Raw genomic sequence first — 27,406 nt, 5'->3', positions numbered from 1 at the left:
CATTACACGGGCTGAATTGGTTATAACGTGATTTCGATAGACACAAAGTACTGGAGGAACTTATCTCTGGAGAAAAACTTAACATCTCTGGAGAAAAAGGATGGGTGACATTTTGTGTTGGCATCCTTCTTCAGACTGAAGTAGGGGATGGGGAGTGTGAAGAGTTGGAGGCGAGAAAAGACCAGGACCAATCAGGGCTGGCCATAAATTACCTCGGGCGTGGTAAATGGATGAAGTCAGAATGTGAAGGAGAGTTGAAATGGTTGGGAACCAGGAGATCCCATAGGCCTAGGCAGACCGAGTGTAAGTGTTCAGCGAAATGATTACTGAGTCCAAGAGTAGACCCTTCCCCATCTGCTCCCTCCTTGCCCCCTTCCCCCTAGTCGTTTTCCCAGTTCCACAGTTCTCCACGTGGTTTTCCTCTTGAGATCACATCTTCCCGAGCGAACAATGGGTTTACCAGGCACTGCCCTGCCTGAGGTCATTTGTGGCCAGCCCTGATTGGTCCTGGTCCTTTCTCGCCTCCAGCGATGCATGTATTTTTTGTTTGCTGTATATTATGTTCATTATTTTCAGAAAGCTGACCAAATTAACCACTCATGATAATGTTGGTGAGTGTTGAAGTATAAGTGAAAAGTGTTTCTTGGAATAAAGATGGTCAACTTCAAGAATAATTAAATGCAAATCAGTGACCTTTTAAATTTCCATTGTATACAACGTTACAATTAAGGATCTGTGCATATTTTAAGCAAGGTAGCGCATTAGGCCACTTGACCCCTCAAATCTGCTTTGAGATTTAATACGTTTTGATCAGATTGTAATCTCAACTCAACTTTCCTAGGCTGGAAACCTTTTGCCTCTTTGCTTTTCAAGAATCTAGCATCTTTTGCTTTAAAAGCACCTAGTCTTCCATTATTCTTGAGAAAGAGAATGCCAAGACTGTTTTAAATGGGTGACCCCATAATCATTTAACAATGATCTCTACTTCTAGATTCTCCACGTTGGAACATCATCTCCTCATCCTCCTTACTAAATACCTGGGATTTAAACTCTAGCTGATGCAAGCATTAGCCTTTCCAACTTTACTAATAAGAGAATCTAGCTATCCTAGGTTTTATTCAAGTAAACTTTCCCTGAACTGCTTCCAAACCATTAACATGCTTCCTTAAATAAGGAGACCAGTATTGAACACAATATTCCAGATGTGGGCTTAACAATGTTTTTCTCCCTGTGTCTGTGTACGTTTTTATCAAGTTATCCAGTTTCCTCCGACATTGCAAAGTGTGCTGGTAGGTTACTCGGCTACTGTAACTTACTTTTTAGAGTCGGTAAGTGAGTCTGGAAAAAGGGCAGTCAATGGGCATGCGCAAGGAAATACAGTGAGGGGGATAAGAAAAGGGATTGGGTTAATCTCTCCAGAGCCAGTATAGGCCTAATGGGCCAAATGGCCTCTTGGACTTTGATAAATAAGTGATATCCCTTTGCCTCTTAAACCTGACTGAATAATATAAGATCAAATCAAGTAATTTGCTCTTTTTTACATATAGGAATGAAATTATGCAGTGTAAAAGCTTTATTCCAACAGCAATGACATAAATTGTGCATACAGAAAAAATCCAGGCAGCCTCATGAGAAGAGAGAGAGTTTGTGAAATAGCTTGGCTTTTATTCTTTGCTACGTGGCAAATTTAAGAGAGTCTCTGTTGCCATCACCAAGATTACTTCCTCACCCACAACCAGAGTGAGATCAATATTATCTTGATGACGACCCAAGGAACTGCAGATGCTGGAATCTGGAGGAAAAGTCAATCTGCCGGAGGATCTCAGTGGGCCGAGCAACATCTGTGGGGAGGGAAAGGAATGATGTTAATGCTTTGCTGTGTGCCAAATGATTTTACTATTAATTTTGAGTGACTACAAAATTCTAAATAATTGCACACGAGTGCTTTGAAAGTTTCTGCAGTAGTGGTATAAGAATCCAAATGTTTGAAGTACAGTCTGGTGCTAATTGTACCAAATAGTAATGTCAGAATGGAATGGATTGTGGTAATGGTGTGCAATGCCCTGCAACTTCAATTTAATGGGCTTAGTGCTGCTGGCAGGAAATGAATATCTTGGCAGAGCTCTTCCACTGATAGAAAAGAAAAAGAGACTTGCATTTATATAGCATCTTTCATTTTTAATACCTCACGATGCGTTTGAAATTAGTTAAATTGAAACATTGGAAGTTTTGTGCACAGCAATGACATACATTCAGCAGTGTGATTATAACCAGTTAGTCTGGCCTGCTAATGCTGGCTGAGGGGTAAATATTGCTCTGGATACTGGAGAGCGCTCATTTGTTCTTGTCATGCCTTGAATGGTTTGCATCCATCTTGGAAAGCAGACTGAATCTCCCTCGATAGACACCAAGTGCTGGAGCGACTTAGCGGGACAGGCAGCATCTTTGGTGAGAAGGAATGGGCGATGGTTCGGGTCGAGACCCTTTTTCATTCTGAAAGCGTGTGCTTTGAAAGAGTGTCAACTCTGGTATTTGGAGTGAATGGGAATTAATATTTATCGGGCATTTTGGAATGAGCTGGAGATTATTTAAGTTGAAGATGTTACCAGCATGGATTCTCACAATTGCTGTAATGTAACCATTAAATCTTTTTACAGATCTTGCGAGAAACCCAGAGTATCATGAGATGAACAATGCTGGAAATGATCCTCCATTGCTGCTACTTATTGGATATGCAGATGGAATGCAAATTTGGAGCATCCCTGTAAGTCATTATTTTGTGTTATTTATCTTTTTTAAGTGCAGTACATCTAATTTTCCCAACTTCAGTTCCCTTTGTTGACTTGTTAATTTCAGTAGGGTGCACCTATAGAAGTGTAACAACTCTCCTTTTTTTTAATTGGGGAGCGAAAAAAATTGGGAAGGATAACTGCTCTTCATTGCTGTCCAAGAACTTGTGTATTTGTTAATGTTTGCACATACTCAAATGAAGATTTAGGTTGTAGTGCTCGTGATTTTTGTGCAAAGACTGGTGATGGTCCTGTTACTGACTGGGGAGTGTTTGGTAGCATTAGGCCTTGTATCACACACCAGTATCAGCTCTTAATGGAGAGAGTAAAAGAGCAATTATGCACATACAACTAAACACTAAAACCCCAAGTACCAAAGCGTATTTTGTTCATTGACTAGATGGTATCTTCTGGTCATTGATTGTAAGAAGACGAGATAAATCTGTTGCTGTGTGGTGAAAAAAAAAGTAATTGTGTATCTATTTTGTGTGCTGGTGACATTAAAATAGTTAAGCTTTTATTGCAAGAAATTTGAGCACAATCGTAAAGATGTTTTGCTTCATTTATACAGGGCCTTGGTGATTCCACGTCTGGAGTATTGTGCACAATTTTTATCTCCGTACTTTTAAACACACATGAGTAATAGAGCATCTTCTTGGGATATCCAGTTTGTCATATGAGGAAGGATTGAATAGAGTAGGTGTTGGCTCTTTAGTGTTTGGAAGAGTGAGAGCATTCAACGGGGTAATTATGGGAAGATGTTTATCTTCTTTAGATGAACATTTTTATCTAAGTGTGAAGGTTTTATTAAAATCAATATGAAAGGATATTTAACTTCTAGGTAACACGAGGGCCGAGGACCTTAAATATAAGATCATTCCTAATAAATTCACTACTGAATAAAGAGAAAACTCAGGGAATAATTACTGTGAAACTCTCTGGCTCAAGAAGTACCCAAGGTGTAAAACAGACATTCATTTAAGGGAAATAAAAGTGGGAGAGAGGAATGTGTAGAAAGGAACTGCAGATGCTGGTATATACCGAAGATCAGCATAAGTGGTGGAGCAACTGTGGTGGGTCAGGCAGCATCTCTGGAGAAAAAGGATGGGTGACGTTTCGGGTTGGGACCCTTTGATTCCCTCCCCCCTCCCCTTCCCCCACCCTTGTCATCCTACTAGTTCCACTGTTCGCATCCTTGTATCCCTTTATTATCATCTCTTCCCCAGCCAACAATGGGCCATTTTTCCCACCCACCACCTTCCTTGGTTCTGCTTTGTTCTGGCCTTTTCTTACCTTCAGTTCCCTCCCCTCTACTTTCAGTCTGAAAATGGATTCGACCCGAAACGTCACCCATCCTTTTTCCCCAGAGATGCTGCCTGACCTGCTGAGGTATTCCAGCACTTTGTGTCTGAGTGGGATGATGATGGGTTGAGATGAAAAGAGCTGAAAGGAGCATCATGTGGAGCACATTATGGCCAGATTCTGCAAAGATCTGGGTGCCAATCTTTGGTTGTGTATGTCAACAAAGTTCCATTTGATTGTCTGTTATTGAAAGATTCCATGAAACAATTTGAAAACAAGCGTGGGCAGATGGCTTGATGTCTTGATCAAATTTGGTTTATTGGCCATCACCAACAAGAAAAATATTTAGGCATGCATTCACTGATTATGTGTACTGTTTGACAGTTGTTTTGTCATTCACTTGGGATCTCCAGAAGACTTAATGAGATCCTTTACAAGCTAAATATCTTTGTGAGCTATGACTTCCATGGTACATGTGGTTTGAGATGCCTTTTTATTTATGATCAACTATGGTGCACTCCTGACTAAACTGTATCCTCCAGAGTATTTACAGTGCAATCTGGTTCATTTGTGAATGGGGACATATTTTGTCCCATGTGTTGTATCCATTTATATCACTAGAATCTCTGCATGCAAGATGTTCCAAGCATGTTTTTCTCTTAAGATAAAATGTTCTTGGTTCTGATGGAAAAATCTCAGAAACACAGGCCATTTGAAATTAAAAAGAAAATGCTGTAAATGCACAGCAGTGGCCCAGCATCTGGGAGAAAAGTCAGGTACTGCATAAAGTGAGGAGTTAATGTTTTGGGTGGAATCCATCTGACTCGTTAAGATTCTAAATTGATCTGCCTTGAGCATTTCCTGATGTGTTCTTGGAGGAATGAGGAGTCAGAAAAGGTCTGTGAGGTTGATTGAGTTGCCAAATAACTCTTTGAGAACATGCATGAGTGTGCGATAGGAACATAAATAAAGAAGTCAACAAAATCAGATAATAATTATTTTGTAATGGAAAGTATCCACATTGATCAAATAAATGTGAATATTAAACAATTTCATATTTAAAAGTAAATCATGTCTTTGCGATAATTTTTTTTCCGAAATATGCATATATTACTGGTGTTTCTGAGAATTTTACTTCCATCCATGTTATAGTTTTAGACCTTTTGTTTTTGGGTGTTCAATGGCAGGTGTAGAGCATCTGAGAAGATTCTATTGATTCTCTTCATTCTTTCCAGCGTTCGAAATGTTTTTGCTCTTTCTTTTTTCTTTCCCCTTCTCTCTCTCTCATCACTCTTTTTCTCTCACATGCACCTACTTGTGTTGTCCCTTCATTGCTCCTGTCTCGGCATTGTACTATCTTGTTTTCACTCTCTCTATGTCTATGTTTTTTCTTAATCTTGAAAATGTTGCTTTCCGCAGAGCGTATCCTTTAAGTTTGCAGCTTGCCTTCTGGGGAATTTAGAATGTGCAACCACATCAAACTATCATGTAGTGCAATGCACTAAAACCACAGCTGGTTTTAATTCACATCTATTTATCTAATAATTAATTCCTTGGCTAGTCAGTTTCATTGAAACACTTCCCTTCCACTAGCTTTTGTCCCATTTGCTCTGTGGTCATTTTCTCAGGCCCCCTTCGGTCATCGCTGACCATGGGTGTCTGCAGGGCGCTATTTTCTATATGGAGGACGCCTGTGCATGATTTTGTTTAACGTGGGGAGACTGGTGCACAGACAGCCACCCCACGGTCCTTGCCAGATCTGGGTCGGGATCCAGTGGCATGGAGTCCAAGACGTTCGGAGACCCTTTTCAGCTGCAGCCTTCATCCGCCTTCCCAGCCGTTGTGAAGCTCCACTAAGGTCAGCCATCGTACTCCGCCTGTTCCACCGTTGAGGTCTTGGTTGGATTGCTCTTTGTCAGAGACCTCCCCCTCGACCTTACCACCATGGGCGGCCCTACCAGGAGCATAGCTCCAGACGGCAGCACTCTCAGGATCTCAGGTCCACAGAAGCTTCTCCACCATGACAAGGTGACAATCCACGGAGAAGTCTGTGTTCCACCTTGGAGTCAATTTGAAAGACTCTGAGCCAATTTCCAAGAGACTCAGCTGTTTTGACCAAATGGTGGTATTCTTGAGGTGACAGAAAACAAACCACTCCTATTTTTGTTGCTGGTAACGTTCTGAAAACTGGTTCAAATGAAGAAACGAGATGACGCTCAGGCAAAATGTTGATTAATTGAAGGCTAAGCTTCCAAGATCATTCAGCGCTTTGCTCATCGGACAGCTGCTCAGATTCAATTTATTGTCTTATTCTCTGATGAATAATAAACTACAGACTGAAAATACTTTGATGGTTCTTTATTGTCACATGTACCGAGGTACAGTGAAATTCCTTTTTTGCAACCAGTTCAGTATAAGTATTACTATACATAAACACAATCATAGTTAAGTTCAAGAGTCATGATTCAAGACTAAGTTGTAATAAATATACAATGCCCTCCAGAATGTTTGGGACAAAGACTCATAATTTATTTATTTGCTTCTGTACTCCACAATTTGAGATTTGTAATGGGAAAAAAATCACATTTGGTTAAAGTGCTAACTCCAGCTCAACTCTGCCTGTCCCGCCGGGTTATTTGACCCTGGACTGACGGGACACCGGCCTGGAGCAGTGGAGTTAGCGCTTCATCTACACGCTGGCTGTAAGCCTGGGCTGCCACTGCTCCGGGCCAGTGTCCCGTCAGTCCAGGGTCACTCCGGACATCTCCGGCCACCCCCGGACAGGGATGGGACACTCGGGAGGGGACGGAGGCGGTCCAGTAGCAATTCAACAGTGCTTGCAGCCCCGGAGACCCGGGTTTGATCCCGAGTACGGATGAAATGCAGGTCTGTATACATGCAGCAGCAAAGCTACCGTGAAAGTTTATCGTGAGTGACCTATGAACTGTGCATACGCAGTAGGAATACCGAACTCGCTTATTACCTTGCAAACCACCGGCTTCTGCCCCTACGGTACCCGCTGCCACTTCATCCACAACCCCGAGGAGGAGCGAGGGCCCTGGCCTCGCCTGCGCCAGAGCGCCAGCCTAGGCTCAGCCTCCTGCTGCCGCACTCAACAGCCCCGACCTGGAGTTGGAGCTGGCCTGGACTCTGGGCTTGGGGCTGGGAAAGGGAGGGGGAGGAGGAGGAGGTTGCTGCTGCCGCCAGCACCACCATCACAAACAGCTCCAGCAGGCCCCCAGCCTGCCCATGGCTGGCAGGAGCCTGTCCGCAGTCTCTCTCTCCGACCAGAACGACTCCAGTTGTAGCGGCTCTGATTCGCCCGTCTTCGAGCAGGGTCGGCGGCTGCCCATCTTCAGCAGGATCTCGGTGTCGGACTGAGGGGAGGGGAGTGGAGGTGGAGGGTTGCCGGCCAACCCGGCGGGACAGGCAGAGCCGAGCTGGAGCCAGTGGCTGCAAGTTCAGGGCCAGCCCAGGGCCACCTGGACACCTCCAACAGGGACGGGACATCGGGGAGTGGACGGCGACGGCCCAGCAGCAACTCAACAGCATCCGCAGCAACGGAGAGCCGGGTCCGACCCCGACCACGGACAAAATGCAAGCCTGTACACAATGCAGCACCACCGTTGCCGAGACTGTTTTTCGCTTGTGACCTATGACCTGGGCATGTGCAGTCGTAATACCGAACTCGCTTATTCTGAAGTTTTTAGACTCATCCTATCTGCTCAAGTTCCAACAAACGCCTCAAAACTCATTGGCCGGCGGTTCATTCTGCAGCATGACAATGATCCCATACACACTTCTGAATCAACAAAGGAGTTTTTCAAAGCTAAAATATGGTCAATTAGTGGCCGTCAAGCACCCGATCTGAACCCAATTGAGCATGCCTTTTATATGCTGAAGAAAAAACTGAAGGGGACTTGTTCCCAAACCAAGCATAAGCTAAAGATGGCTGCAATACAGGCCTGGCAGAGCATCACCAGAGAAGACACCCAGCAACTGGTGATGTCCATGAGTCACAGACTTCAAGCAGTCATTGCATGCAAAGGATGTGTAACAAAATACTAAACATGCTACTTTCATTTACATGACATTGCTGTGTCCCAAACATTATGGTGCCCTGAAATGGGGGGACTATGTATAAACACTGCTGTAATTTCTACATGGTGAAACCAAAATGTATAAAAAAAGCCTTTATTAAAATCTGACATTGTGTACTTTAACCACATATGATTTTTTCTATTACAAATTTCAAATTGCGGAGTACGGTGTCCGGTAAATCTTTTCGTACATCTCTACTTTTTCTGAGGACTTTTGAAAGTTATTGTGACTTTCACTAAAAAATGGTTGTTAGCAAACTCGTAAACTTTTCCAGGAATGGTCTTGTCCAGCCAGAGGTTGACTTAAATGTGAAATTACAGATATTATTACTCCCTTAAAGGAAAATATATAATCTTTTGTAATCTAAGAAACAGTTCAGTTGCTTCAATATGTGACCCTGGGGAATGAGTCGAATGCTAAATCTCCAGATCTAACTCTGATTACAATCTAGAACTGGTTGTGGTTCCAGTGTCTGGACCAATCAAGTGAAATTGCGATTTCTCGAGTCGTTTGAGGCTTTACCGGGGGGCATGAAGGGGTCATAAATAACATACCCATTTGTTGAGCCCATGTTTAGGAACCTAACAAAGGTACATACCACATACAGTATTTTGTTCCCGTATGCCCGTACGTATGCCAAAACGGTTAAGAAGCACTGGAGGTATGCTTCATTACACATCATTCTGGCCCCGAAGATGCCTGGTAAGTCCACAAAATCTGCTTTTTGTTTCCAAGACTTAACTTTTTTTCTCGGAAAAGTAGAGGAAAGAAATCCAGATCTTTGTCATGGTGTCAGAACAACAACCTAGCTGTAAAATGTTAGCAAGATGAAAGAGCTGGTTGTTGATCTAAGGTTGACATAACCCTCTCATCAATGCAGTGCTTGTAGAGATGATCAACAGCTTCAAGTTTCTAATCCGCTCCCAACATGCCGATGCAGTGATCACTGTAATTGCATCAGTGATAAAGTGATAAAGTGCATCAGTGTAATTACTTCCTCAGGCGATTGAGATGATGTGGCATCCCACAAGGGTTCTCTCAAACCCCTGTAAATGTGCTATAGAAAGTCTTGTGATGAGATTAACCAGTAACGGCATCTCTTCACCGGTGGCGCTCGTAATGGCTGCCTCGCCAGCAGTCTGTCTTTTCCCTTCTCTGTTTTTATTATTTTAAGTATGTCTTGAGTGTTTGTTTTAATGTCTCTGAATGTTTTATGGGGGGGGGGGAGATCGGGGGAAACTTGTTCCAGTCACTTACCTCGACGGAGATGCAATTTTTCTCCATGTCGCATCTTCGTCCCCTCCCACCCTGCGGCCGACAACGTGGAGTGGTGCGGCCTTTCCTGGAGACCGGCCCGGAGCTTCAAGCCGCGGATGTGGCGCCGACTTACTATCGCGGAGAATGACACATGTCGATGATCACCAGTGTAGGAGCTCCAACCCCGGGGCCTGTGGACCTTCGGTAAGAAGCGGCTGAATCGGGAGCTCCATGCCGTGGAGTGTTCCGATCCGTCCCGACGCCAGCGTTTCGATCAGCCCGACGAGAGGGCTTGAACAGCGGACCATTGGCAATGGCAAGTGCGGAGTGAACAAAGGAGGAAGATGACTGAACTTTATTGCCTTCCATCACTGAGGAATATTGATTCCACTGTGGTGGATGTTTATGAAACTTCACTGTACATTAATTGGTCCATGTGACAATTAAACTGAACCTTGAATCTTCACGGTGCATTACAGCTAGATAGCTGGGAGAATTATCAAGGATGCCTGTCACACTGGCCATTCCTGTTTCTCTCCTACTTTCTTGGAGAATATACAGGAGCCTGAAAGTCCAGACATAAGAGCAGATTGTTCCCCACTGCTATCGGACCACTGAACTATCACCTAGTTTATACCCTCTACCTGGACTATGACACGTAACAACCTCATTGGGTTATTCCTTTAATTTATTTTGCACTACTTCAGATTTCACTAGAATCTTTACATCCTTTTGCATTAATTGTATTTATTATCGTATCTATCACCATCATGGGAAAAGCGGAGATGCAACGAGACCTGGGTGTCATGGTACACCAGTCATTAAAAGTAGGCAGGTACACAAAAAAGCTGGAGAAACTCAGCGGGTGCAGCAGCATCTATAGAGCGAAGGAAATAGGCAAAGTTTCGGGCAGAAACCCTTCTTCAAGTCAAGTTTATTTGTCACATACACATACGAGATGTGCAGTGAAATGAAAGTGGCAATGCTCGCGGACTTTTGTGCAAAAAGACAAACAACCAAACAAACTATAAACACAATCATAACACACATATTCTTTTACATAATAAATAATGGAAGGAAAAACGTTCAGTAGAGTTAGTCCCTGGTGAGAAAGGCGTTTACAGTCCAAATGGCCTCTGGGAAGAAACTCCTTCTCAACCTCTCCATTCTCACCGCATGGCAACGGAGGCGTTTGCCTGACCGTAGCAGCTGGAACAGTCCGTTGCAGGGGTGGAACGGGTCTCTCATGATATTGTTGGCTCTGGAGTTGCACCTCCTGATGTATAGTTCCTGCAGGGGGGTGAGTGAGGTTCCCATAGTGCGTTCGGCTGAACGCACTACTCTCTGCAGAGCCTTCTTGTCCTTGGTAGAGCAATTCGCAAACCAGATGGTAATGTTCCCGGACAAGATGCTTTCCACCGCCGCTGCGTAGAAGCACTGGAGGATCCTCGGAGACACTCTGAATTTCCTCAATTGCCTGAGGTGGTAAAGGCGCTGCCTTGCCTTACTCACGAGTGCTGAGGCGTGTGATGCCCATGTCATATCCTCGGAAATGTGGACTCCCAGATATTTAAAACAGTTCACCCTATCCACAGGATCCCTATTTATCCTCAATGGAGTGTACGTCCTCGGATGATGTGCCCTCCTAAAGTCCATGATCAGCTCCTTCGTTTTTTTGATGTTCAAGAGGAGGCTGTTATCCTGGCACCAGAGTGCTAGACCAGCCACCTCCTCCCGGTAGGCCTTCTCGTCGTTGTCTGAGATCAGGCCCACCACCACAGTGTCATCAGCAAACTTAATTATTGAGTTGGAGCTGAACCTAGCCACACAGTCATGTGTGTACAGGGAGTACAATAGGGGGCTGAGGACGCAACCCTGGGGCGATCTTGTGCTCAGGGTGAGGGACTTCGATGTATTTCCTCCCATCTTGACTACCTGGGGCCTGGCGGTGAGAAAGTCCAGGACCCAGGCACACAGGGTGGTGTTGAGCCCCAATTCCATTAGCTTCCCGGCCAGTCTGGTGGGGACTATCGTGTTGAAGGCTGAACTGTAGTCTATGAACAGCATCCTCACGTAGCCCCCCTTCTGGCTGTTCAGATGGGAGAGAGCGGTGTGCAAGACCTGGGAGACCGCATCGTCCGTGGATTTGTTCGGACGGTATGCGAACTGCAACGGGTCCATGTTCCGAGGGAGGAAGGCGCAGATGTGTTTCTTCACCAGCCTCTCAAAGCATTTCATGACTACCGAGGTAAGGGCCACCGGACGGTAGTCATTCAGACAGGCTGGGGAGGCATTTTTTGGTACCGGTACAATGATGGATTTTTTGAAGCAGGCAGGGACCACGGACTTGTCCAGGGAGAGGTTGAATAATGTAGTGAGCACTGGAGCTAGCTGCGTAGCACAGGACTTGAGTACTCGCCCCGAGATGCCATCGGGGCCTGCAGCTTTTCTGTACTTCCTCTATGGCAAGAATGTCTTCAGACTGATGAAATAGGCAACGTTTCGGGCCGAAACCCTACTTCAGACTGAAAAGTAGGCATGCAGGTGTAGCAGGCAGTGAAGAAAGCGAATGGTATGTTAGCATTCATAGCAAAAGGATTTGAGTATAGGAGCAGGGAGGTTCTACTGCAGTTGTACAGGGTCTTGGTGAGACCACACCTGGAGTATTGCGTACAGTTTTGGTCTCCTAATCTGAGGAAAGACATTCTTGCCATAGAGGAAGTACAGAGAAGGTTCACCAGACTGATTCCTGGGATGTCAGGACTTTCACATGAAGAAAGACTGGATAGACTCGGCTTGTACTCGCTAGAATTTAGAAGATTGAGGGGGGATCTTATAGAAACTTACAAAATTCTTAAGGGGTTGGACAGGCTAGATGCAGGAAGATTGTTCCCGATGTTGGGGAAGTCCAGAACAAGGGGTCGCAGTTTAAGGATAAGGGGGAGATCTTTTAGGACCGAGATGAGGAAAACATTTTTCACACAGAGAGTGGTGAATCTCTGGAATTCTCTGCCACAGAAGGTAGTTGAAGCCAGTTCATTGGCTATATTTAAGAGGGAGTTAGATGTGGCCCTTGTGGCTAAAGGGATCAGGGGGTATGGAGAGAAGGCAGGTACAGGATACTGAGTTGGATGATCAGCCATGATCATATTGAATGGCGGTGCAGGCTCGAAGGGCCGAATGGCCTACTCCTGCACCTAATTTCTATGTTTCTATGTATAGTGTGTTCTCTGAGCTTCACGTGAACAAGTACTTTCACCCAGGAAATCATGGCAATAAACTAATATGAATCTGAATTCTTCCCTCAGCTTAATCCATATTCACTGAATATATATTCAGCATACCCATGCTGAACTCAATAGTTTTCATTTTTTATTCTCTTTAGTGTTTTTAATCTTTCTTTGTTTAGAGATGGTGTGGAAGCAGGTCCTTTTGTCCAACGAGTACATGCTTACGTTCGATCACATGTTCACGTTAGTTTTATGTTATCTCACTTTTTCATCCACTCCCAACATACTTGCGGCAAATTATAGAGGCCAAATAACCTACGTACCTGCGTGTCTTTGGGATGTGGGAGGAAACCAGAGCACCAGGAGAAAACACACATGGTCACGGGGAACTCTGAACAGACAGCATTCGTAGTCAGGATTGAACCTGCGAGGCACCGCACCACTCTGCCACCAGTGTAGGTAATTTGTTGCTTGGGACCAGCCATACGAGTTTGACCTAGCTGGAACCAACTTGAAAATAGTGAGTTGTGTGTAAGGTACATGACACCTGGTCAGCATTTGTGTTGCAATGTTGAGACTGTTGTAGGTCAAACCAGAATGTTCCGATATTGAGCAGCTTTTTACATCAGACATGTAATTCATGAACTCCTGAAAGCCTGAACTGTGCATGTTAAGCATATTGTTTAGTAAAACAATGTGGGCAGATTGGCACAGTATTTATAAATCACGTTTATGACGTGATTACATGAAGTAATCACACCTGGCAGAGAGATTTTGAGCTTCCACAGAGTATTGATGCAGATTATATTTAATACCAGGCAAGCGAAAGAAAGACTAACATTTTTATATACCACTTTTACAAACTTTGGATGTTCCAAAATTATTATAGAATACTTTGGTAAGTTTCATCGAGAACACGTTGAAAAGTAAGGAAAAAGGAATGAATATAATGAGGAAATCAGAATTAATCACTTACATTTTTATAATGCAGCTTCTTCTTCTTCTTCTTCTTCTTGCGTATGGCGTGCACAGCCTAAAGTTGTAGGACAACTTGTTCTATTTGATCTTACTTGATTGTGCACGCCAGGTTGATTGCATTAGTCGAAACAGGGCGGTCCACGTGAAGGTTGCAATCTCCCACCCCATAATGCAGCCATTCCCAGCAGTTACTGATGCAAACTTAGTAATTACAAGAAACTAGTGTTTTTTTCAACTACGGTGAAGAATGAGAATGGAATTTGAAACATTGCAGTGTCCATTGTAAGTGCAGTAATTTGTAAGTGGAGTAAGTCAGGAAACCAAAAGGTTGATCTTTTTTGTTTATTATGACTGTTCTTTATTGGATGTGTGAAGTTACAGTACAGTAACTAAACAAGAGGTGGCACCAGAATACTGTGTGCATGTGTTTAGTTGGATATTGCAAACTGTTAATGAAAAGCTTGAGTTTTGGGAACCGGAAAAGCAACGGCAAAATCTGCTGGCTGTTATGTACTTTTTTCAGATTTTCAGTTATCAATTGTGCATTTAAAGAAAATGTTAATTTAACCTATCTTAATTGGAGTCTTAATGACAAGAGTTTTGACAAAGTCTGTCTTGTGGAGAAGGCTCGAATTTTAAGTTTGGCAGCAAACTTTGAACTTAATATACCATTTGTCTGTTTTATGGAGTCATTGTCCTAAATCTGGAAGCAATTTACACCATAACTTGCCTTTATCTTTAAATCCTGTCAAATGAAAGCAGCAAATGATATTGTGCAGAAATTGTACAGTGCATTCCTCCTGTTATTGGTGCTAATATGCCAAAGAAAATGCTGGTGTCAACAGGAAATAATGTTTTTTTTCCCCTGCAGATCTGGACATATTGTTCAATTCTTCTCACACTTTATTTGGCTTTTAGCTCCTTGCACCTTGGATTGTTTAACTTGCTTAATGGTAGAGGGACATCTCATTTTCACCCTCTCCTGTGAAATTGCGAGGAGATATCGGAAATGTTGAGAGCAGGGTTTGTTATGCTGTTTCCTGCAAGTCCATTGTTCATTCTTCTCTTGGAGTAAAGCCGCTTCTCAATGCCTTTTCTAAGATAGTCTTTTGGAAGGAAAATCCAAATGCTGTTAATCCTAATAATGCTCACTTTTAGTTGAGGGTTGCAATCTTAACCAACCTCTTGGAATTATTCATCATGAAATGAGTGGATAGATACTTACTTTATATAATGAACCACTTCAATCATGACTTGCTGGCAGAAACACATGTAGGTCAGACACTTTTTCATCAGAGAAGGAAAGTAATATTACACAATAGACATGATAACTCTACTAAAATAACTCTACTGTATTTATTTCTGAAGAAAACAGATATATTTTAATCACTCTGGGTTTTTTTGGTCAGCATGGGCAAGTTGGGCAGAAGGGCGTGTTTCTTTGCTGTATGACATATTAATCACATATATTTTGCAAGAACATTATCCTCTTAGTTCAGCCTCCACCCAAGGCAAGCTGTGAACCAAAGTCAAAATATGCAAACAATTTCAATCTTACCGAGTGTTACAGCTTCAAATGAAAAATATTGGTTGCCATTGTAACAGTGGTACCATTAGGTATAGTATGCTCTTTGTATCTTTTGGTTGTAAGGATGAAAATAACAACTTTTTTCTCTGTGTCATTCAGCTTGTTGGATTTTTTGATAAGCTATAGCAAGAGTGAAATTTGCAATAGTGCTCATCAACTACAAAGACGTACAAGTTTGTAGGTTAATTGGCTTGATATAAATGGTATAAATGGCTTGGTATAAATGGAAAATGGAAAAGTGTTAATGTGCAAGGGTTGGTGTGGAGTTAGTGGGCTGAAGGGCCTGTTTCCATGTTGTACCTCTAAACTAAACTAAATAAGAGATTGGACTGTGCACTAAGACAGCATAGCCCTGCACCAACAAGGCGAATGTATTGCTCCTTACTTCCTCGTTTAATTGTAATAAACAATATTTGACTTCATTTAATCCAATTAATGAGAAACTTTAGTGTGTTCTCATATTTTCCAACACCTGAAAGAAAATATTGTCTGAAAGAAAATTCCTCAAGCTGATCTATGAGATTGTATTGCTGCATTGTCTGATGTGGATGCAATCCATATTAAATTTGGTTGGTTAACTGCATTAGAAAATCTATTTTACAAACTGAGTTCATGCATGGCTGGCCTACAGCTTTCCCTAGGAAAATGTGACGGGCAAGATATTTTAAAAATGGATACAAATTATTGATTGACAAGGCTGATGAGAGTATTATTTAAACTCTCATCCGTCTTGACAATCCATCATCTTGGTCTATTTTGTTCAAAATGGTGTTCACCATTATTCTATTGGCCGCTCCTTTCTTTGAATATAGGGTATTATGTGGTAAAACATTGTAGAGTTCGAAGTAAAATTAAAACCTGAAGAAAATTATAACCCTAAAGGTCAGGCAGTATCTTGGGAGGAAATGGACAGGCGAGGTTTTGGGTCGGGACCTTCTTTAGACTGAATCAAGGTGCCAACCCAACATAATCAGTCTGAAGAAGGGTCCCGACCTGCAACATCACCTGTCCATTCCCTCCCCAGATACAGCCTGACCTGCTAAGTTCCTCCAACACTATGTGCTTTGCTAAAGATTCCAGCATCTGCTGTTTCTTGTGCCTTTACTTTTTATATTTTGATCATTGTGCTATGCATATCTTGTTGAATCGTTTTACTTTAATTTTTCATTTCTACTACCATTATTGCTCTTGCCAAAAGCGATATTTAATTTTTTGATGTGTGAATTTTTCTCCTTTCATGTTAGAAACAGACTAAGAACGTGCTAGGTACACATTGAAAAGTAGAATGAGAGGATGTAAATTCAAATACACAAATCTTCTACCGCTTATCTGGGAGTGGCGGCACCTAACGGCAGCGGCTCGACTACAGTCGTCTGTCTTTTTTTATTTTTGTCTTGTTAAATGTATGTCTTGAGTTAGTTTTTTTTAAAGTTTTTTAGCTGTGTATATGTGGGGGGGCTTTGGGGGAAACCGTTTTAAATCTCTTCCCTGTGCAGGGACCCGACTATTCCCTGTCGGGTCTCGGATGTCGTTGGGCCTAACATCGTGGAGCCGGCGGCGACCTCCGGCCGGGACTAACCTGAGGGCTCCAGTTGCAGAGCCTGCGGAACTGAGATCGCGGAGCTGGCCAACTTCGGAGCGGGAAGAGCTGTGGTGGCGTGCGGCTGCGACCCGACTTTGGAGTTCGGAGGCACCGGCCGCAGACCCGGTGGACAGGAACATCGGGAGCTCGCAGGTCCCTGGTGGGAGACCGCTTTTCCAAGCTCCGCAACGGCGACTTCTCCCGCTGGAACCGCGGGATTAAAGGACATGGAGCCGGGGCCTAACATCGCCCCGCGTGGCTTAAACGGCCTCAGGACTTACCATCGCCCGCCGGGGGCTTTAACATCGGAGCCCCAGTTAATAATAATAATAATAATAATAATAATAATATATCTTTTATTGTCATTGCACGTCAGTGCAACGAGATTTAGTGTGCAGCTCCACTGATGTACAAGAAAGGTAAATAAATACAATACATAAATAAACAAGCTGCAGCCTCGAAACTGCAGTTGGACTGCTGAATTGCGGGAGAAGGAACAAAGGGAAGAGATAAAGACTTTGCCTTCCATCACAGTGAGGAGATGTTGGAGACTCACTGTGATGGATGTTTATGTAAACTGTGTTAAGTGTGGGTCTTGGATTGTTTTGTAATGTAAAAAAACTGTAGAAATGATATTTCGTTCAAACCTAGGTTTGAATGACAATAAATAGCATTTTATTCTATTCTATTGTTCATCTTGAGGTGGTTTCCAGAAGTTTGGAATGGAAGGAGCAGTTTGAGTCATCTTCAATTGTCATTAAACTTTTAATGGCTGTCTTAAAGGGTTACATTGACAGAGACATTGGGATGGTTCAGTCATTGTGTAAAAGAAAAGTATTAAGTCTGAGATTGTATTCATCATCAGAACTGGGAAACATAAGTCGCTCAAGTGGATATAGCAAATTGATCAGTCTGATGAAAGGAACCAGCCTGAAACCTATTAAAAGCACAGATCATAAAATGAACCAGTACAGTAAAAGGCATATGGCTCATTGTGTGTGAGTGCGTGTGTGTGGGTGTCTGTGTGTGCTCGCTCTTTGCTAGAATTGTATAATGAATCCCATTCCTCCCTCTTACCTGTCTGCCTGATATTTTTTTTCTTGAGGTATTTAACTATTTTTTAAAATATTATCACTGAATTTGCTTTCATCTCCCTTGTGGGCATTCTTTTGTGATTGCAATTGTTCACTGTGTACAAATTATTTTCCCAAGTCATATGGGTAATTTGTCAGTTATCTTAAATGTATGTCCTCTAGTTATCTGTACTGATGTGGCTGGAAGTAATTTCTTCTTTATGGTAAAATGTTAGAAACATAGAAAATAGGTGCAGGAGGTGGCCATTCGGCCCTGAGTCAGCACCGCCATTCATTGTGATCATGGGTGATCATCCACAATAAGCAACCCGTGCCTGCCTTCTCCCCATACCCCTTGATTCCACTAGCCCCAAGAGCTCTATCTAACTCTCTTTAAAATTCATCCAGTGAATTGGCCTCCACTGCCTTCTGTGGCAGAGAATTCCACAAATTCACACTCTCTGGGTGAAAAAGTTTTTTCTCATCTCAGTTTTAAAAGCCCCCCTCCTCTCTCTCTCTGCCCTCTCTCTATCTGCCCTCTCTCTCTCTCTGCCTTCTCTCTCTCTCTCTCTCTCTCTCTCTGCCCTCTCTCTCTCTCCCTCTATCTCTCTCTCTCTCTTTCACTCTCTCTCTCCCTCTCTCTCTCTCTCTCTCCACTCTCTCTCTCTCTCTCTCTCTCTCTCTCCTCTCTCTCTCCTCCTCTCTCTTTCATCCTTCTCTCTCCTCTCTCTCTCTCTCTCTCCTCCCCTCTCTCTCTCCCTCTCCCTCTCTCTCTCTCTCCCCCTCTCTCCCTCTCTCCCTCTCCCCTTCATTCTCTCCCCCTCTCCTCCACACTCTCCCCCCCTTCTCTCCCCCTCTCCCCCTACCCCATCCGACCCCTCTCCCTCTCCCCTGCCGCCCTCTCCCCCCTCTCCCCCTCTTGCCCCCTCTCTTCTCCTCCCTCGTCCCCTCTCCCCACTCTCCCCCTCACCCTCTCCCCCGTCCCCCTCTCCCCCTCTCCCCCGTCTCCCCCTCCCCCCCTCTCACCTCTCCTCTGCCCCCTCCCTCTCTCTCTGTCCGCTCTCTCTCTGCCCCCTCCCTCTCTCTCTGTCCGCTCTCTCTCTGCCCCCTCCCTCTCTAGCAGTTGGGTCTATGCGTGTGGATAGGGCGGGGATGGGGTAAAAAGAGCGAATGAATAATATGAATATAATGTCGAGGGGGTGGTTAATGTGTGTGTGTGACGCCTCAGGACCCCCCCCCCCTGCCCCCGCAACCGCGCGTTGAGGGGACGGGCCCCAACGGGTCCCACTTGGTCTAGTACTCTCCTATCGCTTCGTGAGTTTTCTGTCCCGCTAATTCTGGTGTCTTTCTTAACTTTTCCTGTACTCTCTTTCCCTTTAACTCCATCCTTGTATATCCAATTTTTCTACCCCCCCCCCCCCCCCCCCCACTATTTAGTTTAAACCCACCCGTGTAGCAATGGCAAACCTGCCTGCCCGAATTCCGGTCCCTCGCCTGTTAATGTTCATAATTTTAAATCCTTCTCTCAAATCGCCTGAGCTCTATGAAGAATAATCTAGTTTCTAGACTAAAAGAAGGGTCTTTACCTGAAACGTCACCTATCCTTTTTTTCTAGAGAAGGTGACTGACCCATTGAGTTACTCCAGCACCTTGTGTCTACCCTCTAGACTATCAATCCTAGTACTGTTCCAGTAAAATAGAAACAGAAAATACTGTGAATTCTCTCAGTTCAGGTCGCATCTGTCGTGAGAGAAACAGAGCTGGTGTTTAAGATCAATGTCTTTTTATCCAAACTAGTTTTCTGTTTTTATTTCAGATTTCCTGCATCTGTTTTTTTTTTCTGAATACCATTCTAACACGTCATTTGTACTTTTAACAAGCCTTTGCCATTGTACATTGACACATTGAGCAGAACACAGTACTACCCATCCAACTTATTGTAAGCGTTCAAAGTAACATGCTTTTGTAGTCAATTCTGTCAATAAACCCAAGAATTCCAAATGCCTTTTTTAACACCATCTACCTTGTCGTACCACTATTGGAGATTTCTGTACCAACTTACCCAAGTATCGCCTCTTGCTCCACAATTTAAAATTCAGTTCCTATTGTCTCATGTTGTACTGCTTACAAAACATAATACTTAACACTTCTGGGTTTCACTTACCATATGCCTGTCAATTTTAATGGTCTCTGTGACTACCTGAAGTCTTGATGTCCTTCTATCTATTCACTATATTTCTGATTTTGTCACTTGCAAATCTTGGTAATGCCCGTACACCCAAGACAAGATCAAAAAGGAGCAGCATCCCTATTGGAGAGCCCTAGTTTTGAACGCTTCAGAATATTTCCGACTGAACTAAGGAAAACAATTACACTTTCTCTGTCTAATTTGATCGACCTGTTGCATTTCTTCTCTTCAGAGTGAGCACAGCTTGTACTTCAGTATTTATTTAACTTACGACATGTGTGCCAGTAATAAGCAATTAAAAATGGAGAAAACAGAACAGCAAAGGAACTTTGGGCAGGCAATGCAGATAGAGTGTCATGACTTGACGTCTATAAGAAAATTAATTGATATTTTGTCAAGAGATGGAAATATGTTTTCACGGGAAGAACAAACATTGAAAGGATTTTTGCGGTGTGACGAAATTACGTGAAATAGTAGTAGAGTGTTTGACACTTTGGTATTAGCGCATCATCATCATCAAGGCAAAGAATATATAACATCACATGATAATTAGGACTGAAAAAAAACTTGTGGTCCGCCATATTCAGTTATCCAGAATTGCTCTTCATGTCCTCCTGTCTGGAGAAGCATTGCCCTGGCTGCTTGGATTTGTATCTGAACTGAGTTGTCTTTCCAGTCATTATGTTAATTTGATTGAATTGGATTTGTTTTCTGGACAGCTATTCAGTGTCTAACATGTCCTGGCCGATATAAAGTTCATCAACTATATTTTGTTTTAGTCCAAAGCATATTAAAGCCAGGAATTTTCTATATACATGTCTTGGGCCATTTATATTTGCACTAAATTTAGATGAAAACTAATTTATTTCTGAGAAAGGAGCCTGTTGTATTCTAATGACTGGATCTGTGAAACTTTTCAGGCCAGAAGCTCACCCTCTTGGAACATGGATCAAACAATACTCAATTGTGGATGTGACTTAGCCTATTGATATTTCCCATTGATATTCAATTCAACATTTAAGCCACTCGGACTTCCTTTTGTACTATATTCAGAGATTTTAAAAAAAAACTGGATGAGCTAATCCTTGTGTCACAGAACTTTGGTTATTTTTGTTAACTCATTATCCACTCTTGCTGCTGCTGTTTGTGACCAGCAAACAGATCATGTGGAGGAGAAGTTTATACAGAGAAACTCTTTATATTTCTTTGAAGTCTGAGTTTCTGGGTTAATGGAGTAAACCTGTGCTGTAGTTTTAGAAACCACAAAATATAGTATTACATTTTAGAATTGCACTGATGCGAGACCGATTCAAAGAATCTGGGGCATATTTATGTGCTTAACATGCTGCATTGCATCAAAAGATTTGCATTTGATTTCTCTAATTTCCAGCATTTATTTTTTTGCAGAAGGTTTGTTGATGTGGAAATGGAAATGGAAATGTGAAACAAATGGAAACTCCAGATGAAGACTGCAGTTGAAAGCAGTATTAGTCGTTAATGAAAGTCAGATTAAGATTAGTATCTTTTCAGATTCAAATTAATTATTGTCATGTATACCAGGGTGCAATGAAATTCCAAATTCACATGTAGCTCGCACAGTAAATGGCATACATACAGTAGCGATAAATACAACAATAAATAAAATGAATGCAAGAACACTGTAACAAGAAAACGACTAAAGTACCATAAAATAAAAATCAAGTGAGGTAACCACTGGCTCCGTGGTTTAGTTGGTTAAAGCGCCTGTCAAGTAAACGGGAGATTCTGAGTTTGAATCTCAGATGTGCTTAATTTGTGCGGCACGGTGGTGCAGTGGTACAGTTGCTGCTTTATAGCACATAGCACCAGAGTTGCAGGTTCGATCCCGACTACGGGTGCTGTTTGTATGGAGTTTGTACCACGTGGGTTTTCTCCGAGATCTTCGGTTTCCTCCCACACTCCAAAGATGTACATTTGTAAGTTAATTGGCTTGGGTTTGTTCACTTGGTGTAAGTGTAAATTGTCCCTAGTAGGTGTAGGATTGTGTTAATACGCGGAGGTCGCTGGTCGGCGCAGACTCGGTGGGCCAAAGGGCCTGTTATCCACGCTGTATCTCTAAACTAAATTAAACTAAAGAATTAAGAATAAAACTGTGGCAGCATCTCCGGAAAGAGAGGGCGAGAGAGGTGATTGGTTCAGAATCTGATACCAGTGGGAAAGCAGCTATTCTTAAATCTGGAGATCTGAGCTTTCAAGCTCCTGGGTAATTTATTAATTTTTGAATCATTTAGATCCTTTTATGTGACTTGCATAACATCCTGATATACTGACCGGAATTGCCTTGTTTTCTTTTTCTATGTAATTAAAGTCTTGGTCATGTTTACACCAAAGTTATGACAGTTGTTATTATAGGGAACATGGCTTCATGGTGACACTTGGAGAAAGGGCTTAAAAATGTTCTTGAGGTTTTATCCTACCTTGTAAAAGACACTAATGAAGCCTTATATATTTTATGATAGGATTTAATTTCACTTCCATAACCCATCATAGGCATCAAGGAAGTTCAAGGATGGCACAATTTTGTTTTTCACATTTAATGATGGAACTGCAGGAAATGCTGGTGTTTGTAGATCATGGCGAGTTGCCTTGAACTGATGCATTTGAGGGTCAAACACAGCCTTTGGCGTCAACATATTCAACCCCTTGGTTAATTTTCCATTTGACCAGGCCACTCTACTGTGCTACAACGACAGTTCCAACTGCAACCATGCTTGTTTCCATCACATGATTGTAGTACTCTTCAATTAAAACTTCAAATTCTTTTCCAAACACTTGGACCACAAAAATAAAACTGACCCCACTACCCCACACTGTGCAGTTTTGTGCTGTTGTTGCACTATTGGAAGTGCTAACACAGTTGAGCCATTAACTCAATATCCTGAAATTTGCACATGAAATCTATTGCATTGTTCTTTCAGGATATTGTTACATTATAACAGTGACTACATCACAACAGTCTTTTATTTACTGTAAAATGCTGTGCAATGAGGCCATATAAGGTGCAGTTGAATATAAGTTTCATTCCTTCCTATTATGGAAGCTTTGACACTGACAGTGATGCACATTAGTTTGATCTACTTATTTATGTCTCTTGGATGTAGGGTCGAGTGATACCTGCAGCTCTTTTATTCTCTGCTTCCCACATGTTCTTATTCATCCCCTCTGAACATAGCACACAACCTGGCCATCAACCTGGCCAACCTAGATAATCAAATGTGAAATTGACCATGATGCCAATCTAACTAATTTGATATGCCTGCGCACCTACCTTAACCCTCGGTACCTTGCCTCTTCTTGTATCTTGTCTGAATGCCTCTTAAACATTGCTATCATCTCCGCTTCAACCACCTCTGTTGTCAGTACATTCCAGGCACCGTCCACTCTGTATAAAAACAAATTTGCATCACACATATCCTTTAAACTTTCTCACTCTCACCTTAAGTATATTCCCACTAATATTTAACTGGTGAAAATGATTCTACCTTATACGTGCCTCTCATAATTCTATATACTTGTATTAGGTCTTCCCTCAGCCTCCAACGCTCCCGAGAAAACAATGCAAGTCTGTCCAATGTCTCCTCATAGCTAATACACACCAAAGCAGGCAATATACTGGTGAACCTCTTCTGCATTCTCTCCAAAGTCTCAACATCCCTCCTGTAATATGGCAACCAGGACTGTGCACTATACTACAGATGTGGCCTGATCAAAGTTTTATGCAACAAGACCTCCTGACTTTTTATACTGTACCCATGACCGATACAGGCAAGTGTGCCTTCTTTTCCACCTTATCCACCTGCGTTGCCACTTTCAGGGAGCTGATAAATTGAACCCCTAGTTCCCTCTGTGAAGCAATCCTCTGAAGAGTATCGCAGTTTATTGTATATCTTCCTCTCACATCGCACTTATCTGGGTTAAACCCTGTCTGTCATTTACAATCCAAGAGTTGCATGAATTTTCTGTTTCTTTATGAATATTTGATTATTGTATATTTCTTAAATGTTTAAATGATTTTGGTCAATTTTCTGGGAAGAAAATAGTTTTCGCCTAAAATTTGTATTTTCACCATATCTCTTGTAGATGTTGACATCACTTTAGTTTTGCAGTTGCTTTCTTTTGCCATGAATTTCTTGTGTAAAAGCACAATTCACACTCTGTAAAACTAGGTGTCGACAGCTGGAAGGCTCTTTGGCTGAGTGTATTTGATATGTTTACAGAGGTTCCTGTATGGTGAACCTGTGTAAAGGCGGTCTACTGTCTCCTCGCACCTGCTTCTTGTCCTTTGCTGAAGTGTCTAATTTTGTTTGTTCAGAGTGATTTCTGCATGAACTTTCATTTGGCTTAAAATGAGCGCAGTGTTGGTTGTGACAATTTGGCTTCTTCAGCAGTGGACAGACATTTTCATAGTCTTGAGGGTTGTGGGGAAAAAAAAGCATAATAGCCCGGAGTCCAGGATATCTGTAGCTGATACTATATTTGGTCATTTTAAATCGTGTGGTGAGTATTTCTGTGTTGAACTGTGATTCGTATAAAGCCAACAGTGCCATGTAAATAGTGGCAAATAAAATCACTGACTTGTCCAAAGAGTTCAGGCATCTCTGTCATAGGGTCATACAGAGTGGTCCTTCGTCCCAACTTGCCCATGTTGACCCATCTACACTAGTCCCACCTGCTTACTTTTGGCTCATATCCTTCTAAACCTTTCCTATCCATGTACCTGTCCAAATATCTTTTAAATGTTGTTATACCTCCTCTGGCAGCTCGTTCTGTGTACCCACCATTCTCTGTGTGAAAATGTTGCCCCTCAGGTTCTTATCTTTCCCCTCTCACCTTATATCTATGTCTTCTGGTTCTTGATTCCTCTATTTTGGGTAAAAGACGTTGTGCGTTCCCATTATCAATCCCCCTCCTGATCTTATACACCTCCATAATCTCACCACTTAGCCTCCTGAACACCCATGAATAACGTCCTAACCTGCTCAACCTCTCCCTATAGTTCAGGCCCTCAAATCCTGGCAGCACCCTTGTAAATCTTCTCTGCATTCTTTTCTGCTTAACAACATTCACGGTCATATAACAAGGTCACCAAAACACAATACTCCAAACGCAGGCTCACCAACGTCTTGTAGAACTGTAACATAACATTCTAGCTTCAACACCCCAACTGCCGATAGTCAATGTACAAAAGCCTCGACCACCCTGCCCGGAGCTGATGCTGTGGCGGGCCGTCTCGGAGCAGAGACGGCGTTCCGGCTTTCGGCGGCGGCGACATCACCACGGAGGTCTGCTGGACTGGAGGGCGGCATCTCCGGCCTGGATCGATCGCCTCAGCGCAGAGGGAGAACAAGGAGGGAAGAGACGGAGACTAAGACTTTGCCTCCATCACAGTGAACTCAGTGAACTCCATCACAGTACTTGGTGAACTCACTGTGGTGGATGTTTAATTTGTGTTTATTGTATGTTTTGTTTTTATTGGTTCTGTGTATGACTGCAGGCAACATAATTTCGTTTAGACCGAAAGGTCTAAATGACAATAAAGGAATCTAATCTATCTAATTTGCATTGTTGAATGCTAAATTATGGAAAGTTCAAATTTTCATTGATTCATTTCCCATTTTTTGTTGGTTCTTTATTTTTAATTGTTGTTTATGGCAAATCATCTGGGCTGCATTTCGAGTCATCACTGTCTTCACGGGTTTCCTCTGGTTGCTTCTTGCTTCTTCTGAAGCTGCACCTGCAAAAGTAGTGAGCGATTGAGTCCCACACAAAAGGTGGCCATTCAGAAGGTTGTTTCCGTGCCAGCACTTTGAAAGGACAAACCAAAATAATCTAACCCCCCTGCCTTACCCCCCATAGTGCTGCATGTTTTCCCTCTTCAATAACTTATGAAGTTCTCTTTTGAAAATAATTGCTGAAACTGCTTCTAGCATCTTTATACAGTGGGTAATGCATTACAGTTCATAATATGTGTGGAAAAATAATCTCTTGTCATCTTACCTCTTTGGCCAGTTAACTTAAATCTTCGTCTTCTGGTTACCAACCCTTCAGGCACTGGAACATTTCTTATTTGCGCTCTCGTAATTTTAAATACCTATATCTTTCCATAACCTTCTCTGCTTTAAGGAGGGCAACCCTGATCTCTCCACCCAACTAAGCACCCCCTATCTCTAGTATCTAAATTAGACCAGAATTGACATTATTACAATATCTCATTTTTTAAAATCTATTGTCTTTTTGTTCTCCCTGAGTACTTAGAATTCTCTAAACTAGCAGTCTAATTCCTTCTCTTGCTGAGTAGTTTATTTTTGGTGAAACAACATATTATTAATGCAAAGTAAGGACAGATTCATCTAAAGAAGACTGCTTGCCATTTTGCACAGTTGTTTAGCAGAATAGCCAAGCAAGACAGATTGTGTTTCTGCTACATTTAGCAACTACACAGTTGACCTCACTGGTCTTTCCAGCATATATTATTTACGATGACTGAATTACAAACTCAGAAAAAAGGAAATCACTTCTCTCTGGGCAACAAGATTTCACTTCGCTGCTCTGTGGTTGTTAATGAAGGAATGTTTCCAACTAAATGGATTTTAAGTTAATAATGAATGAAAAAGGTGTACTGTATTAATCACAGTGCATAGCACATTTCAACAGAAAACTGTTGTTTCCTCTCTCGTTCTCTCATGTAAAACAATTATTATTGACTTGATATTTACTCAGTTTATGCAACCTACTAAGCACAACTACAGTATCATTACTTGCAAGTTGCTGTGATTGGGGCTCAACGAGGGAAGCTATTTTCATTTTCTAATATTTGGGAAGTTAACTTGGAGAGAGCTGGTTCATTGGGTCAGTGGAAATGACACCAGCTCAAATGGGAATTAATTGTCTAAATGCAATAATGTATTGTGTTGCTGTTTACCCATTCTGCAGGATAAGAGAAATTGAAGACCAAGTCAAGTCAAGTTTATTTGTCACATACACATACGAGATGTGCAGTGAAATGAAAGTGGCAATGCTCGCGGACTTTTGTGCAAAAGACAAACAACCAAACAAACTATAAACACAATCATAACACACATATTCTTTTACATAATAAATAATGGAAGGAAAAACGTTCAGTAGAGTTAGTCCCTGGTGAGATAGGCGTTTACAGTCCGAATGGCCTCTGGGAAGAAACTCCTTCTCAACCTCTCCGTTCTCACCGCATGGCAACGGAGGTGTTTGCCTGACCGTAGCAGCTGGAACAGTCCGTTGCAGGGGTGGAAGGGGTCTCTCA

At 42.5% G+C, this 27,406-nt stretch overlaps 1 protein-coding gene across 5 annotated transcripts in view; it reads left to right on the top strand.

The window, feature by feature from the left end:
* bcas3 (BCAS3 microtubule associated cell migration factor) overlaps positions 1-27,406 on the top strand; it is a 692,691-nt gene that overhangs the window by 24,511 nt on the left and 640,774 nt on the right. For all 5 annotated transcript variants that reach the window (XM_033045811.1, XM_033045815.1, XM_033045814.1 and 2 more), the window contains one exon: positions 2,658-2,764. In XM_033045811.1, coding sequence (XP_032901702.1) covers positions 2,658-2,764 — 107 coding nt within the window. The remainder of the gene's footprint in view (positions 1-2,657; positions 2,765-27,406) is intronic.

This window comes from Amblyraja radiata, chromosome 28 (assembly GCF_010909765.2).
Source record: "Amblyraja radiata isolate CabotCenter1 chromosome 28, sAmbRad1.1.pri, whole genome shotgun sequence".
NCBI lineage: Eukaryota > Metazoa > Chordata > Chondrichthyes > Rajiformes > Rajidae > Amblyraja > Amblyraja radiata.
The sequence above is the reverse complement of the archived record's forward strand: the minus strand, read 5'-3'. Positions and strand labels throughout refer to the sequence as shown.